Source organism: Crinia signifera, chromosome 6 (assembly GCF_055691185.1).
Source record: "Crinia signifera chromosome 6, ASM5569118v1, whole genome shotgun sequence".
NCBI classification, from domain to species: domain Eukaryota; kingdom Metazoa; phylum Chordata; class Amphibia; order Anura; family Myobatrachidae; genus Crinia; species Crinia signifera.
In genome coordinates, this window is record NC_139222.1 from 53,573,426 (window position 1) to 53,588,488 (window position 15,063).

A 15,063-nucleotide genomic window follows, 5' to 3' on the forward strand; every position below is an offset into this window, starting at 1 on the left:
GACCTCAATTTTTCCCGTAAACGCAGAAAAACCGCAATTTTCAGGAGAAACGAGACAGACATCCCCTCCCTCTGCCACCCACCCGCTCAACTGAAAGCCAGCCATTAGACATGCACAGATAGTTCTGAGGGTCTGTCTGTGATGTCATAAAGGGCCTGCTGATCAATGGCCAGCTTTCTGATTGGCTGCTGTATTTGATTGACAGATGGAAGCTGGCAGCTGATTGGCTGTCTAGCCTAAAGTGCTTTACACACCTCCCTGATGGTACCACTGGCTAAGACTCCACCTCAGCTCATTGGGTAATGAAAAATTTAGAACAATTGATGGATGAAATCAGGCCGGCCATTTTGGGACGCTCAGTGGACTTGTTTAATGCAATGCACCTTTGTATATTCACATGCATTCGCTTCATGCTGTAACCACTGTGCATAAAAAATTGGAAACATGGCATACAGTGTATCATTTGGTGTATAAGTCATGTTTCCCATGTTTTTCCTTCCCAGATACTAGCCCGTTTGAGTGTTTAGGGCACTTTTTAGCTAAAATCATCCTACAGGGCCTAACTGCATATGCTAAAGCCTGCCCATTGTAACCACCTTTTAATTTCAGGTATGTGGCTACCACATGTACTATACTGATTTTATGCTTGTTTCCTTTTAGGGCTCTCAAATGAATAGAGGTACAGCGCGTTTATATAAAAGGGTAAGTTTACTTTTCAAAATGTGAAGAATATAACATTACAATACAAACATTTGAATTCAATAAACAACTTTTTTCATAACTTACGGCTTCAATAATTGACTTTAACAGTAGAACAAGCAGAGCATAACTTTACACAGTATGACGGTTCAATAAATAACTTTGCATGACATGTATAAACTCAATAAACTACTATACTTTCTATCTTTCCTATACACATAGTAATGCATGCATTTACACAAAAAGTTACTGTGCGCTGGCCAGCATAAAAAAACACTGCATATAGATATATTTGTTGGCGCGCGTTGGGGCCCTTGCTGAAGGTGTGAATAGGCTAATAAGCAACCTGTTTAAATATGAATTTGTCCGCTGGTCTTCACTAGGTGTTCCTAGCACTGTAGAAGTCTATGTCTCTGTCCCTGTAATGTGTGATATTACTCGCACCAAGTATCTGTGTAATTGAGTTTAGATACAATAGTCTGACTTCCTTTGGTGTAGATTGAAACTTTCTATGCTCCTCTAAAGTTGTTTGACTGTCAGCCCAGGGGCAATTGTTACAAAGTCTCCTATTCTGTGAAGTAGGAAGCTTAGGCTACTTCTATGCGGCTGCTGTATTAAGTGGAGCTAAGGCCTCGTACACACCAGAACGATCACGATCGTGCGTCGATCGTGAACCGATTTGCTGTGAACTTCTCGGGAGCGCTCCCCCGGGCCCAGACTCACGATTTGCATAAGATGGTGTATTTTTTACTTACGATCTTCAAACGATCGCGAGTCGTTTGCGATGGTCGTCCGACTGTCGTTTTGGTGCATCGTGTGTGCACAGTGACTGTCGTTTTTGAAATTTAAATAATGGGCAGGACTAGTTGTGGGGTACAAATAACTGCAGCCATTTTAGATCTGTGCTTTGTGACTAGTGAGGCTTGGTGTATACCTGCTGAACGCTGTACATAGCTGTTTGCTCTGCTTTGTTTTTGCCTGGCATTACAAAGTGTGCTTTTCCTGTGTCCATTATGCAGTCTGCAGTGATGGATTCTTACCAGCAAGATTTTCTGCTTTCCTATGCTGTGCTCAGGGTGAGGCAGCTGAGGGCCCAGCGTAGAAGAGCTAGGTCATGCTGGACCAAGCAGTGGCTGCTGAGCCGTCAGGCTCGTTCTCACATGCCACTGCTCCTGGAAATTCGTGAGAATAATCCCAATGATTATAGGAATTTCTTACGTTTGGATGATGCCACCTTCCATGAGTTGCTGCGTCTCGTCACCCCCCACATCCAGAAGCAAGATACCAAGTATCGCATGGCTATACCTGCTGAGGAGCGGCTGGTGGTGACCCTGAGGTTTCTGGCTACAGGACGGTCTCTGGCTGACCTGAAGTTTGGATCCCTCATCTCCCCGCAAGCTTTGGGCCTCATCATCCCCGAGACCTGCAAAGCAATCGTGAAGGTACTGCAGCACGAGTATTGCAAGGTAAGGAAATATACACCACACACTTGTAGTGAAAACATATAATGTTTTATTAAAATAAATCAAACTTTGACATCCACACATTTTTAGTTTTCCTTATTTTTGGATTAAATACAAATGGTACAAAAATAGAACCCATTGATACGCATAACTGCAAACTGTTCCAAAGTGCAATAACATGTCCAAAAATATCTAAAACATTTCACTTTTCTGCCTTGAGGTACGGAGCAGTAGAACACACAGTGCTTGTGGCGCAGATAATCAAAGTACCTTCATGCACACGCGGTGCATAGTGCAGAAGCAGTGGTCCCGGCCCCATTGCTCCGCACCATGCGCCACGTGAGCATGGGCTTTATCTGCGCCACAAGCATCATGTGTTATACTGCTCCATGCATGTGCAAATGGCAAAAGTGTCATTTTAGAAACATTAGGTACGCATAATATAAAAATAGACCAAAGTGCTATAACAAGTCAAAAATTTTGTAACAAACTGAGCTTTAAAACCTACTGCCGCACTCACTAGAGGTACGGAGCAGTAGAACACACAGTGCTTGTGGCGCAGATAATCAAAGTACCTTCATGCACACGCGGTGCATAGTGCAGAAGCAGTGGTCCCGGCCCCATTGCTCCGCACCATGCGCCACGTGAGCATGGGCTTTATCTGCGCCACAAGCATCATGTGTTATACTGCTCCATGCATGTGCAAATGGCAAAAGTGTCATTTTAGAAACATTAGGTACGCATAATATAAAAATAGACCAAAGTGCTATAACAAGTCAAAAATTTTGTAACAAACTGAGCTTTAAAACCTACTGCCGCACTCACTAGAGGTACGGAGCAGTAGAACACACAGTGCTTGTGGCGCAGATAATCAAAGTACCTTCATGCACACGCGGTGCATAGTGCAGAAGCAGTGGTCCCGGCCCCATTGCTCCGCACCATGCGCCACGTGTGCATGGGCTTTATCTGCGCCACAAGCATCATGTGTCATACTGCTCCATGCATGTGCAAATGGCAAAAGTGTCATTTTAGAAACATTAGGTACGCATAATATAAAAATAGACCAAAGTGCTATAACAAGTCAAAAATTTTGTAACAAACTGAGCTTTAAAACCTACTGCCGCACTCACTAGAGGTACGGAGCAGTAGAACACACAGTGCTTGTGGCGCAGATAATCAAAGTACCTTCATGCACACGCGGTGCATAGTGCAGAAGCAGTGGTCCCGGCCCCATTGCTCCGCACCATGCGCCACGTGTGCATGGGCTTTATCTGCGCCACAAGCATCATGTGTCATACTGCTCCATACCAACAGGGCAAGAATTGGTTTTACAATTCACGTAAAACCGGAGGGTCCTGCTCTCCTGTGAAATCAGGCAATAATGAGGTGTACAGGTGGGTATAGCGGGCTGGAGTTGAAGGTTGTGCGGAGGATGCTTGGACAGGTGGAGATTGATTTGGCAAAGTGGAAGGGACTGGTAAGGGTGCTGGGGGAGTAGGCCCTGGTGGTTGTTGGCAAGGAAGAAGGCCAGCTATGTTGCATTCAAATGTAAGGCGGTCTAAACGGCCAAAAAACAATAGCTCGCTGCTTATGCGTTCAAAGGCCATTTGCTGGGTTGGACTCAGCTGGCGTAAGCCGTCAGACAAATATTTCCCGAAAGCATCAAATCGGTCGGGAGGCCTACGTAGAACCTGTTCGGCCCGTATCAGTAATTCCTCCTCTGGGTTGTCTATTTTCTTTTCCTTGCGGCGCGATTTTTTACAGGCCTGTTGTGGCGGTGTGGGTGTAGTGGATATTCCTTGCGATGTTCCTGGAGACTCCGACAATCCAGACAGGTCCAGGGTCGGTGAATGTTCTGTCTCTGCACTGTGTTGCTGTGGAAACAAATACAAAGTTCAATTTATTAATCAAGTTTATTTATTATTTCTACAGTTCCCTACCAGCGTGAAGGATTGGCAAAACATCGCTGCAGAGTTTGAAGAGACATGGAATTTCCCAAATTGTGGAGGAGCCATTGATGGCAAACACGTCCGCATCAACCAGCCTGCACAGAGTGGTTCCTACTACTTCAATTACAAGGGATACTTTAGTATCGTTCTAATGGCTGTGGTTAATGCGAACTACGAGTTCATCTTCCTGGATGTTGGCAGGAATGGGCGTGCTTCGGATGGTGGAACTTTGAAGGATACCAAGTTCTACCAGAGGCTCACCTCCAACACTCTTCACTTGCCGTCGGTCCAGGAAACCAAACATGGGCTCAATTTTGTGTTCGTGGCAGACGAGGCATTTGCCCTTCATGAGCACATCATGAAGCCATATGCCAAAAGGGGCCTGGACCACGACAAAAGAATTTTCAACTACAGGCTTTCCAGGGCACGGCGGCTTGTGGAGAGTGCGTTTGGTATCCTGGCAAGCCGTTTCCGCATTTTCCATACTGCCATCAACCTGAGGGTGGACAAAATAGACTGGGTCGTCATGGCGTGCTGTGTCCTGCACAATTTACTGCGCCGTAAGGAAAGACCACAAAGGCCTACAGGACCAGCACCACCAGAGGTCCCAGAGGAGCCAAAGGAGGTAGTGCAGATATCCTCTGTGGAAACGCCGGCGCAACAGTATAGGGGGACTACACGCGCCATGCAGGTTAGAGACCAGTACAAGGACTATTTTAATGGAGTGGGTGCTGTCCATTGGCAGGAGAACCACATTTAAGACATGTGTGGACTGAACCTATTCTCCGGGCCCAAAAAAATAATGAGGAAGGACATGTGTCAATACCGGGTCTGTACTTACCGACAATGGTTGGGAACTTTCATCCACAGTCTGCAACACCTCATCCCCCTCACTCTCCACCATGAGGTACAGTCCGGTCCTCTGTGCCTCCTGACTCAGGGTGAAGGTTAAGAGATTGTAGTACCACAAGGAGGTCTCATACACGTCGCCGGCTCCGGCACCAGATCTCTTGGTGGTCTGCATTTTCTTATGCTCTTTTAGGAACACAGTGCGGAGATTTTGGATTTTTTTCCGCACCCACTCCGCATTGGCTTCAGGGTGATATGAACGGCTGAAATTGGCCAACTCATCCAGGGCATTTGCTCTTTTAATTTTGTTACTGTAGTCTTTGGACTTCGTCTTCCAAAGACATTCGTACTCCCTGTATTTGTCGATAAATGCTTCGACGAAGTCACGCTCCTTTGCCAGAGCCTGAGACATGTCTATAAGAAAATAGATAAAAAAAATTATTAAATGATTATAGTTTATATATTGTTAAGACACTTCTTTTATTTCAGGTTCACTTTTGTTAATATCACAATAAAGTTTTAAGTTTCACCAACCAGTTTCCTTTTTATTGTAAACAAGGTGATAGTGTACACAGCTTCATCTATTCCAGTGTTGGCCAACCTTGACACTCCTGCTTTAGTTGAACTACACATTCCAGCATGACCTGCTGTGGTTTTGCTATTTACCATTTACACACAGAGATATATCACTGCACTGCATTGGTGGGCAGCTAATGCACTGGTGGGCAGTGGTGGGCAGCTAATGCATTGGTGGCCAGCTAATGCATTGGTGGGCAGCTAATGCATTGGTGGGCAGTGGTGGGCAGCTAATGCAGTGGTGGGCAGCTAATGCATTGGTGGGCAGCTAATGCATTGGTGGGTAGGGAAGGTCCAAATACCTGTCTTCAATTTGGCTGTGCTCCAGGATCCTCCGTCACTGCTATCCTGTACCATCGACGAGTCTCACAAAATGGCTGCGGAGGGAGTGACACACACAGATATATCACTGCACTGCATTGGTGGGCATCAAATGCACTGGGGGGTAATTGGTGCGCAGCTAATGCATTGGTGGGCATTGGTGGGCAGCTAATACATTGGTGGCCAGCGGTGGGCAGCTAATGCATTGATGGGCATTGGTGGGCAGCTAATGCATTGGTGGCCAGCGGTGGGCAGCTAATGCATTGGTGGGCAGCTAATGCATTGGTGGGTAGGGAAGGTCCAAATACCTGTCTTCAATTTGGCTGTGATCCAGGATCCTCCGTCTGCTATCCTGTACCATCCACGAGTCTCACAAAATGGCTGCGGAGGGAGTGACCAGGAAATGAGTATAAACAAGCAGGATCTGACGACGGTCTGACGAGGCAAGTGCACACGATCATCTCGCAATCTGCATACAATCAGCCCCCAATCTGAGGTCGGATTGACAGATCTTTACTGCAGTAGGTAGGATCTTCAATCCGACCTACGACCGGCGGGTACGCGCATCGGATCGGAATTGTGGGCTTAAAACAAAAGATTTTGCACCAATCTATAGCAAACGCTCGTACGACCCATCGAAATCGGAGGTTTTTATGCCAAATCGTCCTGGTGTGTACGGCCCCTAACATCAATGTCTGGGGTTCCTGCGTGTGATAGTGCATAATGAAGGTTAGCTCACCCTTCTTGCAGCTCTGATCATCTATCTGGGCAACTGTCTTTTTTCCTATCTTCTTCCTTCTCTTCCTGCTTTAATGTCTTTGATCTGCCTGCCTTTATTCTTCCTGCACCCAGCCTAGTGTGTACACCTGTCACTTTGTCCCCCCACCTCCCATCTCCCGCAGGGCACTGCTGTTAAAACAGGCAGACCCTGGGTGCGGAGGAGAATATTAGAGTGCTCCTATAAGTGAGTCAGGAGCGCTACTTCTGGCATGGTAATTGTTGGCAACTGTCCAAGGTGGGTGACAGCGGGGGCCCTCCCCCTTTCTTCTGTCAGCACCTCCTCCCGTCTCCCGCTGGTGGCCGTCAGTGATATGAACGGCACCAGGGTGTAGAGGGGTGCGACAGGGGTGGCTCTCTCCCGAACTGGATGGTGGCTATCAGCTGGGCTGGGCGGCGGCTTTCGGCAGGGCTGGGCGGCGGCTTTCGGCAGGGCTGGGCGGCGGCTTTCGGCTGGGCTGGTGATGATGGGCGGCTCCCTCCCTCGCTGTTCACACCTCCTCCCGTCTCCCGCTGGTGGCCGTCAATGGTGAGGGCGGCCCCAGGGTGTAGAGGGGTGTGACAGCGGCGGCTTACTGTTTGTGCTGGGCGGTGACTCCTCTTCTTCGTCTGCGGTGCTTGTGCAGCTTCTTCCTTCTGCCGTCCACGCCTCCTCCCGTCTCCCGCAGGGCAGCGCTGCCAGACAAGCAGGCTGCACCTGGGTGTAGAGGGGCGTGAGCGGGGCTGGTCTCTTCCTCCCGGCGTGTAGGTGGATCTGTGGGCGGCAACCGGCAGGCGGCTTGACAGGCGGCGTCTTCTCCCGGCTGGGCGGCTCTTGTGGATGACGTGCCGCCAGCGCCTCTCCAGACAGCGCGAGGCTCACCCGTCAGCGGCGTCTCCGGTGCAGGTGAGTTGCGCTTGTCAGCGTCTTCCCGGGTTGGAGGCTCTTGTGGGTGGCGCGCTGTCAGCGCTTCCCCAGACAGCGTGAGGCTCTTGTGTCACTTGCGGTGGGCTGAAGGGAGGCAGCTCCCAGTGTGCAGCGGAAGCTTGTCTCTCCGGCGTTGTCCTTCTGATAACATAAGAATGCCGGCACACATAGAAGTTTTGCAGAGCCTGCCTGGGGTCCCTTCCCCGACTCCTCTCCAAGGAGCTCAGCCCGCGCTAATTACAGCTCAATGTCTACAGCGGCGCTGACTGACTCCGTTGGAGGGTTCTAGAAGGGAGCGATCAGCTTCTCCCTATGAGCTCTGACAGTTCCTTTATATACTGTGCTGGAAGGTCAGCTGTGCGGCACGAGAACAGCTGTTCTCCCGCTCAGTGCACGAGACAGCTGACTTCCCGCACTTTTAGTGTCCTCGGGGACACTTACTATACCTGTTTGATTGGCAGCTGGCTGTGGGTTCACAAAGGGGGCAGCAGCATATGTGTAAGCGCTGCATTACCAATGTCCATGAGTCATTAATACATTCCACTGCCACCAATGCCTTTCGTCCAATAACTTAACACTAAAACACAGTTTTGGCAGAGCCTGTCACTGGCCATAGTTATCTAACATGTATGAGTCTATACCACCCGGTTTTAAACAGTTTCTGAGCAAAATATACATTTTGGTTGCTCAGTCAGCGTTACCATATCTGTGGAAAAGTTCATCACACAACATCAATCCTGAGGTGGAAACTGCTTATACTTTTATAATTACATTTCTTAACATATTTACAGCATGAATATGTTACACTCTTCCCCTGATGATACAAGGCAATAGATGAACTTGGATCATCATAGAAATATTTACATTTATTAATATACAACTTCAGTATTTGCAAAATAAGGCCATACTGCTAAGTTGGCAGGGTAGGTCACTCTTGGGATATATGTGGGTACCCCTAACTGATCATAAGTGACAATGTTTGGGGGCCTACATGCTCTCTTGGGCCTAGTTGTGGTCACTTCCCCAAATGCTTCCCCATCTTCCAAGGTATAGTCACTGGGATAATTCTCTGTTGTATCCTCCTCCCCCACAACCCATTCTTCAGGGACAGGACAGTCAGAGTCATTAATTGTAAAATCCCAATCTGCTACGGCAGGGCTTGGCGTAGGGGGTTCATCATTAAGTTCACTTTCCTCAAGGCTTTTGGCAATGTCTCTTTCATAGTCTTTGAAGTAACAGCCTTGGCCAATTTCATCTCCATTCTCTTCTGGTTCTGTAGAATGATGTATCTGTGCAGTGTCATTTGTAGGCGTTTCTTTTCTTACAGGTTCTGTGTCTCTGTCTTTCAGGTCCTCCATTCTGGTATCTCGTCCAATGGGAAGAAGGTTTTGTCTATGATGGGTCAATACAGCCCCTTCTCCATCCTCTCTCTGGATTTTGTATACAGGTAAGTTCTCAAACTTTTCTAACACCACAAATGGTTCTTCTCTCCAGCGGTAAGAGATTTTGAATTTTCTAGGGTGTCCCAGTCGTCGAAGTAGCACTCTGTCTCCTGGGTGTAAGACATGATCACGTACTTTACGGTCATAGTTAGTCTTGTTCTTCCTCCCTAGTTTGTCTGCTGTCTTTTCAGCCAGTTCATAGGCTTCCTGGAGTTCTTTCCGAAGGGTTTGCACATACTTCAAGTGTGAGGTATTTGACGGATCAGAGTTCAAAGTTCCGAAGCTGATGTCGATTGGGAGCTTTGCTTCACGTCCGAACATTAGGTAGTATGGCGAATACCCAGTGGCATCACAACGTGTGCAGTTATATGCATGCACCAGCCTGGATACATGTTGCTTCCATCTGCGCTTGTCCAATGGATTCAGGGTCCCCAACATATCTAACAGGGTTCTGTTGAATCTTTCAGGCTGGGGGTCACCCTGTGGATGGTATGGGGTGGTTCGTGACTTTTTAATTCCGCAACTTTGACACAGTTCTTTGATAAGTCTACTTTCAAAGTCACGCCCCTGATCTGAGTGCAGTCTGTTAGGAAGTCCATAGTGGATGAAGAATTTCTCCCACAGCACATTAGCAACTGTAACAGCCTTTTGGTTTGGAGTGACATATGCCTGGGCGTATCTGGTAAAGTGGTCGGTAATTACTAGAATGTTGCATTTGTTTCCCGACTCCACTTCCAGGGTTAAAAAGTCAATGCAGACTAGGTCCATGGGCCCTTGGCTCTTTATGTTTACCAGTGGGGCTGTTCTTCCCGGGAGAGTTTTCCTGGCGACACAGTTACCACAGTTCTTGCAATAGGCCTCCACATCTCTCCTCATGTCTGGCCAGTAGAACCGATCAGTTATTAATTTCAGAGTCTTCTCTATCCCGATGTGGCCATGTTTGTCATGAAGAGCTCTCATTACTGTAACACGGTGCTTCCTTGGCAGCACAATCTGCCATTGGTTTCTCCCAGCTTCATGCTTTCGGTACATCACCCCTTTCTTGGTAACCAGGTTCTTTCTCTGTCTTTTCAACAGTTCAGCTTCTTTCCTGACCTCTGGGGGAGTGCTGGGGCTGTGCTTGTGAGAGAAAGCGCACCTCATGCCTGGATCAGCTTGCTGGTCTTGCCTTAGTTGACTCTGCCTCACCTTCGGTAGCCCTTCCATTTCAACTTGGCTAATCCAACAGTAGGATAGCGGTAAGACTTGCGGTGGCAGCCCCAAGCAATCTGCATATCTCTTTTCGGGTGGTTGGTTCACTCCGATGCTGTGGCACATCCCCTTGATGTTACTTGCGGGTACCTCGATCCACTCATCTTCCCCTTTTTCTTCAGGTTGGCCCGGCATGCGGGAAAGAGAGTCAGCATCGGTGTTGTTGACACCTGGGCGGTATTTCAGCGAGAAGTTGTAGAGAGCTAATGCAGCTAGCCATCTGTGTCCAGTAGCATCAAGCTTGGCTGTGCTTTGCACATAAGTGAGCGGGTTGTTGTCAGTGTGGACGGTAAAGGATGCTCCATACAGGTAGTCATGGAATTTATCCACAATACACCATTTCAGGGCTAGGAATTCCAATTTGTGCGTCGGGTATTTTTTCTCGCTTTCGCTCAATCCACGGCTGGCGAATGACACCGGCTTTAGCTCCTTCCCGTGCTCTTGGTACAACACTCCTCCCAGTCCATCCAGCGATGCATCAATATGTAGGACGTAAGTCAATTCTGGGTCCACATAGCTGAGGACAGGTGCCTCTGTTAAGCATTGTTTCAGGGAGTTGAAAGCAGCCTCACATGCATCCGTCCACCGATCTCCAAAGGGTTCACTTGTCTTATAGCAGTCTTTCTTTGACTTTACCCTCTTGTTAGTCGATGGGTATCCCTTGGTCAGATCGGTCAAGGGCTTTGCAATACTGGAATAGTTCGGGACAAACCTGCGGTAGTACCCGCAGAAACCCAGGAATGATCGCAGCTCCTTAAGCTTGTTCGGACGGGGCCACTTCTTCACTGCCTCTACCTTTTCTGGATCGGTCGCCACACCATCTCTGCTGACAATATGCCCCAAGTACTTCACTCGTGATTGGCACAACCGGCACTTGTCAAGCGATAGCTTCAACCCTCCTTCGATCAACCTCTCCAGCACTTTCAGCAGGCGTTGGTTATGCTCTTGAAGGGTTGACCCAAACACGATAATATCGTCCAGGTACACGATGACTTCTCGGTACACCATATCACCCACGATCCTTTCCATTGTCCGTTGGAAGGTGGCTGGGGCTCCCTTGACTCCTTGGGGCATGTTTAGAAACTCGAAGAACCCCAATGGGCAGATAAAGGCTGTTTTTTCTCTATCTTCGGGTTTCATAGGAATTTGATAGAAGCCGTTCCTTAGGTCGAGCACCGAGAACCAAGCGCTCCCTTGTAGGCAGTCTAAAGCTTCGTCTATTTTTGGTACTGTATATTGGTCAGTCACTGTTCTCTGATTTAAAGTGCGGTAATCGACGCACATCCTGATCTTCCCGCTTTTCTTGCGAGCTACCACAATAGGGGAGGCATAAGGGCTCCGGGACTCTATGATAACTTGGTTTTCTAATAGTCCTTTTAAATGCTGCCTCACATCTTCGAAGTCGGCTGGCGCAATTCTTCTTGAACGCTCCCGGAAAGGGGTCTCATCTGTGAGCCTTATATTGTGTTCCACTCCCTTAGCCATGCCGAGATCCCACTCTCCTTCAGAGAAGGCTTGCTTATGCTTTTCAAGTTCTTCAATTAACATGGCTCTATCATTTGGTGTAATGTCGCTCCCCTCAAAACAGTCCTGAAACTTATCTTCCCTTGTCCCCACATAGAAAGAACTTGCATTCGCCTGCTCTTCTTCTCCCTCTTGCCACTTCTGTAACACCTGGTATATGTGGGTGTTGGTCCCTATTATGACAGGTGTCTCTCCCCTTTCTTTCGACAGGTCTGGACACACTAAAGCGATTAAAGGTGTTTCTAGAGTGTCAGTCTCTTGTGATGACGTCTTGTGCAAACTGAGGTTCACTTGTACATAGCCCAGATAGGGGTACTTTTCAGCACTAAGGCCCCATATTACAAGTCCGCTGAGTGGCTGAATAGGTACTTCTGACAAGTTCTTCTCATACCACTCCTCAAATATTATGGACACTTGGGACCCGCTATCCACTAAGATTCTACACGGCTTGTTGTTAATGGACGCGTTCATGTGGCAAGTGGGCCCTACTAATCCCTCAGGTAATTCCCCATTCCACCAGGAGTTTCCCATGGCGCAGCAAGTTATCTCTAGGGGGCCTATGCGGGGTTCACAGACCTCCCTCTCCCGTTTCCCTGCTCTTGACTTTCTTGGCTCAGGTTGCTATTGTCTGTTCTCCTGCCAGGGTTTCTGTATGTGCCCCGGTTACATTCGAAGGCTCTATGCCCAAACCTTCCACAGTTAAAACATCCCCTGCCACTCCCCCTTCCTAATCCTCTTATCGGGGTGTTGACGTTTGGAGTGGGGGCCTTTGCATTCTGCTTTACAATAAAATCCTCTAACTTTTTATTTTGTTCTTCTAACATTTTAAGGATTTTGGCCTCAAACTCGCTACTTTCAGTGGCGGATTGTACAACCTTTACCTTTTTCACAGTTTTTTCTCTCATTTCAATTAGGACTTCGTCCTGCTTCACTTCCTTAAGTAAGTCATTAAAGGTAGGGGGAGGCTCCCGTACCCCTGAGCATCTTAACTTCTGTGCAACAGGGTCACTAGTTAATGCTCCTCTGAGAAGCTGCTTCATCCTATGTTTGTCTACCTCCGTTTTCTCTATTCCTCCCTTATCCACTATTTTATACAATAACTTGTCTAGGCGGATCAGGAAGGTGCTTAGCTTCTCCCCAGGGTCTTGGAATGTATGGTATAGTCGGGACGTAAGGTCCCCTACGTCTTCCAGGGTCCCAAAAGCATAATCCAGGGCCTCAAAATACGTTTCCAGGGTGGCATTGGGGCTACTGCGCCTGGCTGCCTGGATAATTCCCATGGCGGGGCCCCTCAAACTTTCTACCACCCTTTGCCTTTTAATTTTATCTGGGCACTGCCATTCCTCAGCTTGCTGTATGGCTGCCTCCTTCCATGCCTCGTAGGCTTCCTCTCCCGTGGGTATTGGGATAATCCCAGAAAATATACGCAGCCTACGATAACTTCCCTCATAATGCCATCTTTCAAGTTGTGTTACCACCCTGTCTACTATAACCTCAAATTGTCCGCCACTTACATTGGTGGTTTCGCTTTGGGTATCATTATCCTCTACATCCCTTTCCTCCTTCCCTTTGGCATTTGCATTAGTGGTGGGTTTTTTTGTACTGGCAGGCCCTTCTGGTTTTACTGGCCCTATTATATGCCATTTCCTCCCTGTTTCTTCGTTAGCTAAAACCATTGCCGGGAGTAAGCTGGGGTCTAATTCTCTCAGATTCTCTATGAGAAATGCTGTTACCTTCCCCAAGGCTCCCTTCCATTTGTCCACTATTTTTGGTTTAAGTATACCATACAGTTTGTCTGCTTGTTCTAGTACCTCTTCATCTGAGAACTCCGAAAAGTTTCCTGCTATTCCTAGGCATTTCCAAGGGTCCCTATCTTTTTGTATACACCACTCGTGTATATCCGTTCCTGTTAAAGCCTCCATTTTATACGTGTTAGGTAAACAGGAAATCCTATCAAATCTCAGCTCCAGTGCCTCCAAATGTAACCACCTTTTAATTTCAGGTATGTGGCTACCACATGTACTATACTGATTTTATGCTTGTTTCCTTTTAGGGCTCTCAAATGAATAGAGGTACAGCGCGTTTATATAAAAGGGTAAGTTTACTTTTCAAAATGTGAAGAATATAACATTACAATACAAACATTTGAATTCAATAAACAACTTTTTTCATAACTTACGGCTTCAATAATTGACTTTAACAGTAGAACAAGCAGAGCATAACTTTACACAGTATGACGGTTCAATAAATAACTTTGCATGACATGTATAAACTCAATAAACTACTATACTTTCTATCTTTCCTATACACATAGTAATGCATGCATTTACACAAAAAGTTACTGTGCGCTGGCCAGCATAAAAAAACACTGCATATAGATATATTTGTTGGCGCGCGTTGGGGCCCTTGCTGAAGGTGTGAATAGGCTAATAAGCAACCTGTTTAAATATGAATTTGTCCGCTGGTCTTCACTAGGTGTTCCTAGCACTGTAGAAGTCTATGTCTCTGTCCCTGTAATGTGTGATATTACTCGCACCAAGTATCTGTGTAATTGAGTTTAGATACAATAGTCTGACTTCCTTTGGTGTAGATTGAAACTTTCTATGCTCCTCTAAAGTTGTTTGACTGTCAGCCCAGGGGCAATTGTTACAAAGTCTCCTATTCTGTGAAGTAGGAAGCTTAGGCTACTTCTATGCGGCTGCTGTATTAAGTGGAGCTAACATCAATGTCTGGGGTTCCTGCGTGTGATAGTGCATAATGAAGGTTAGCTCACCCTTCTTGCAGCTCTGATCATCTATCTGGGCAACTGTCTTTTTTCCTATCTTCTTCCTTCTCTTCCTGCTTTAATGTCTTTGATCTGCCTGCCTTTATTCTTCCTGCACCCAGCCTAGTGTGTACACCTGTCACTTTGTCCCCCCACCTCCCATCTCCCGCAGGGCACTGCTGTTAAAACAGGCAGACCCTGGGTGCGGAGGAGAATATTAGAGTGCTCCTATAAGTGAGTCAGGAGCGCTACTTCTGGCATGGTAATTGTTGGCAACTGTCCAAGGTGGGTGACAGCGGGGGCCCTCCCCCTTTCTTCTGTCAGCACCTCCTCCCGTCTCCCGCTGGTGGCCGTCAGTGATATGAACGGCACCAGGGTGTAGAGGGGTGCGACAGGGGTGGCTCTCTCCCGAACTGGATGGTGGCTATCAGCTGGGCTGGGCGGCGGCTTTCGGCAGGGCTGGGCGGCGGCTTTCGGCAGGGCTGGGCGGCGGCTTTCGGCTGGGCTGGTGATGATGGGCGGCTCCCTCCCTCGCTGTTCA

The 15,063-nt window shown here is 47.7% G+C and overlaps 2 protein-coding genes across 2 annotated transcripts; both read right to left on the reverse strand.

The window, feature by feature from the left end:
- Positions 1 to 3,395: 3,395 nt before the first annotated feature.
- On the reverse strand, positions 3,396 to 6,546 carry LOC146007649 (uncharacterized). The gene is made up of 4 exons (XM_083146149.1): positions 6,166 to 6,546; positions 5,839 to 5,913; positions 4,953 to 5,374; positions 3,396 to 4,036 (listed from the first exon to the last, which is right to left on the reverse strand). Exons 2-4 carry the CDS (start codon positions 5,891 to 5,893, stop codon positions 3,491 to 3,493), a joined length of 1,023 nt encoding a protein of 340 aa, XP_083002275.1. The 5' UTR covers positions 5,894 to 5,913; positions 6,166 to 6,546; the 3' UTR covers positions 3,396 to 3,490.
- A 5,769-nt stretch (positions 6,547 to 12,315) lies between these two features.
- LOC146009597 (paraneoplastic antigen Ma1 homolog) lies at positions 12,316 to 13,680 on the reverse strand. The gene has a single exon (XM_083150045.1). The coding sequence runs from the start codon at positions 13,678 to 13,680 to the stop codon at positions 12,316 to 12,318; it is 1,365 nt and encodes a 454-aa protein (XP_083006171.1).
- Between the last annotated feature and the right edge of the window lie 1,383 nt (positions 13,681 to 15,063).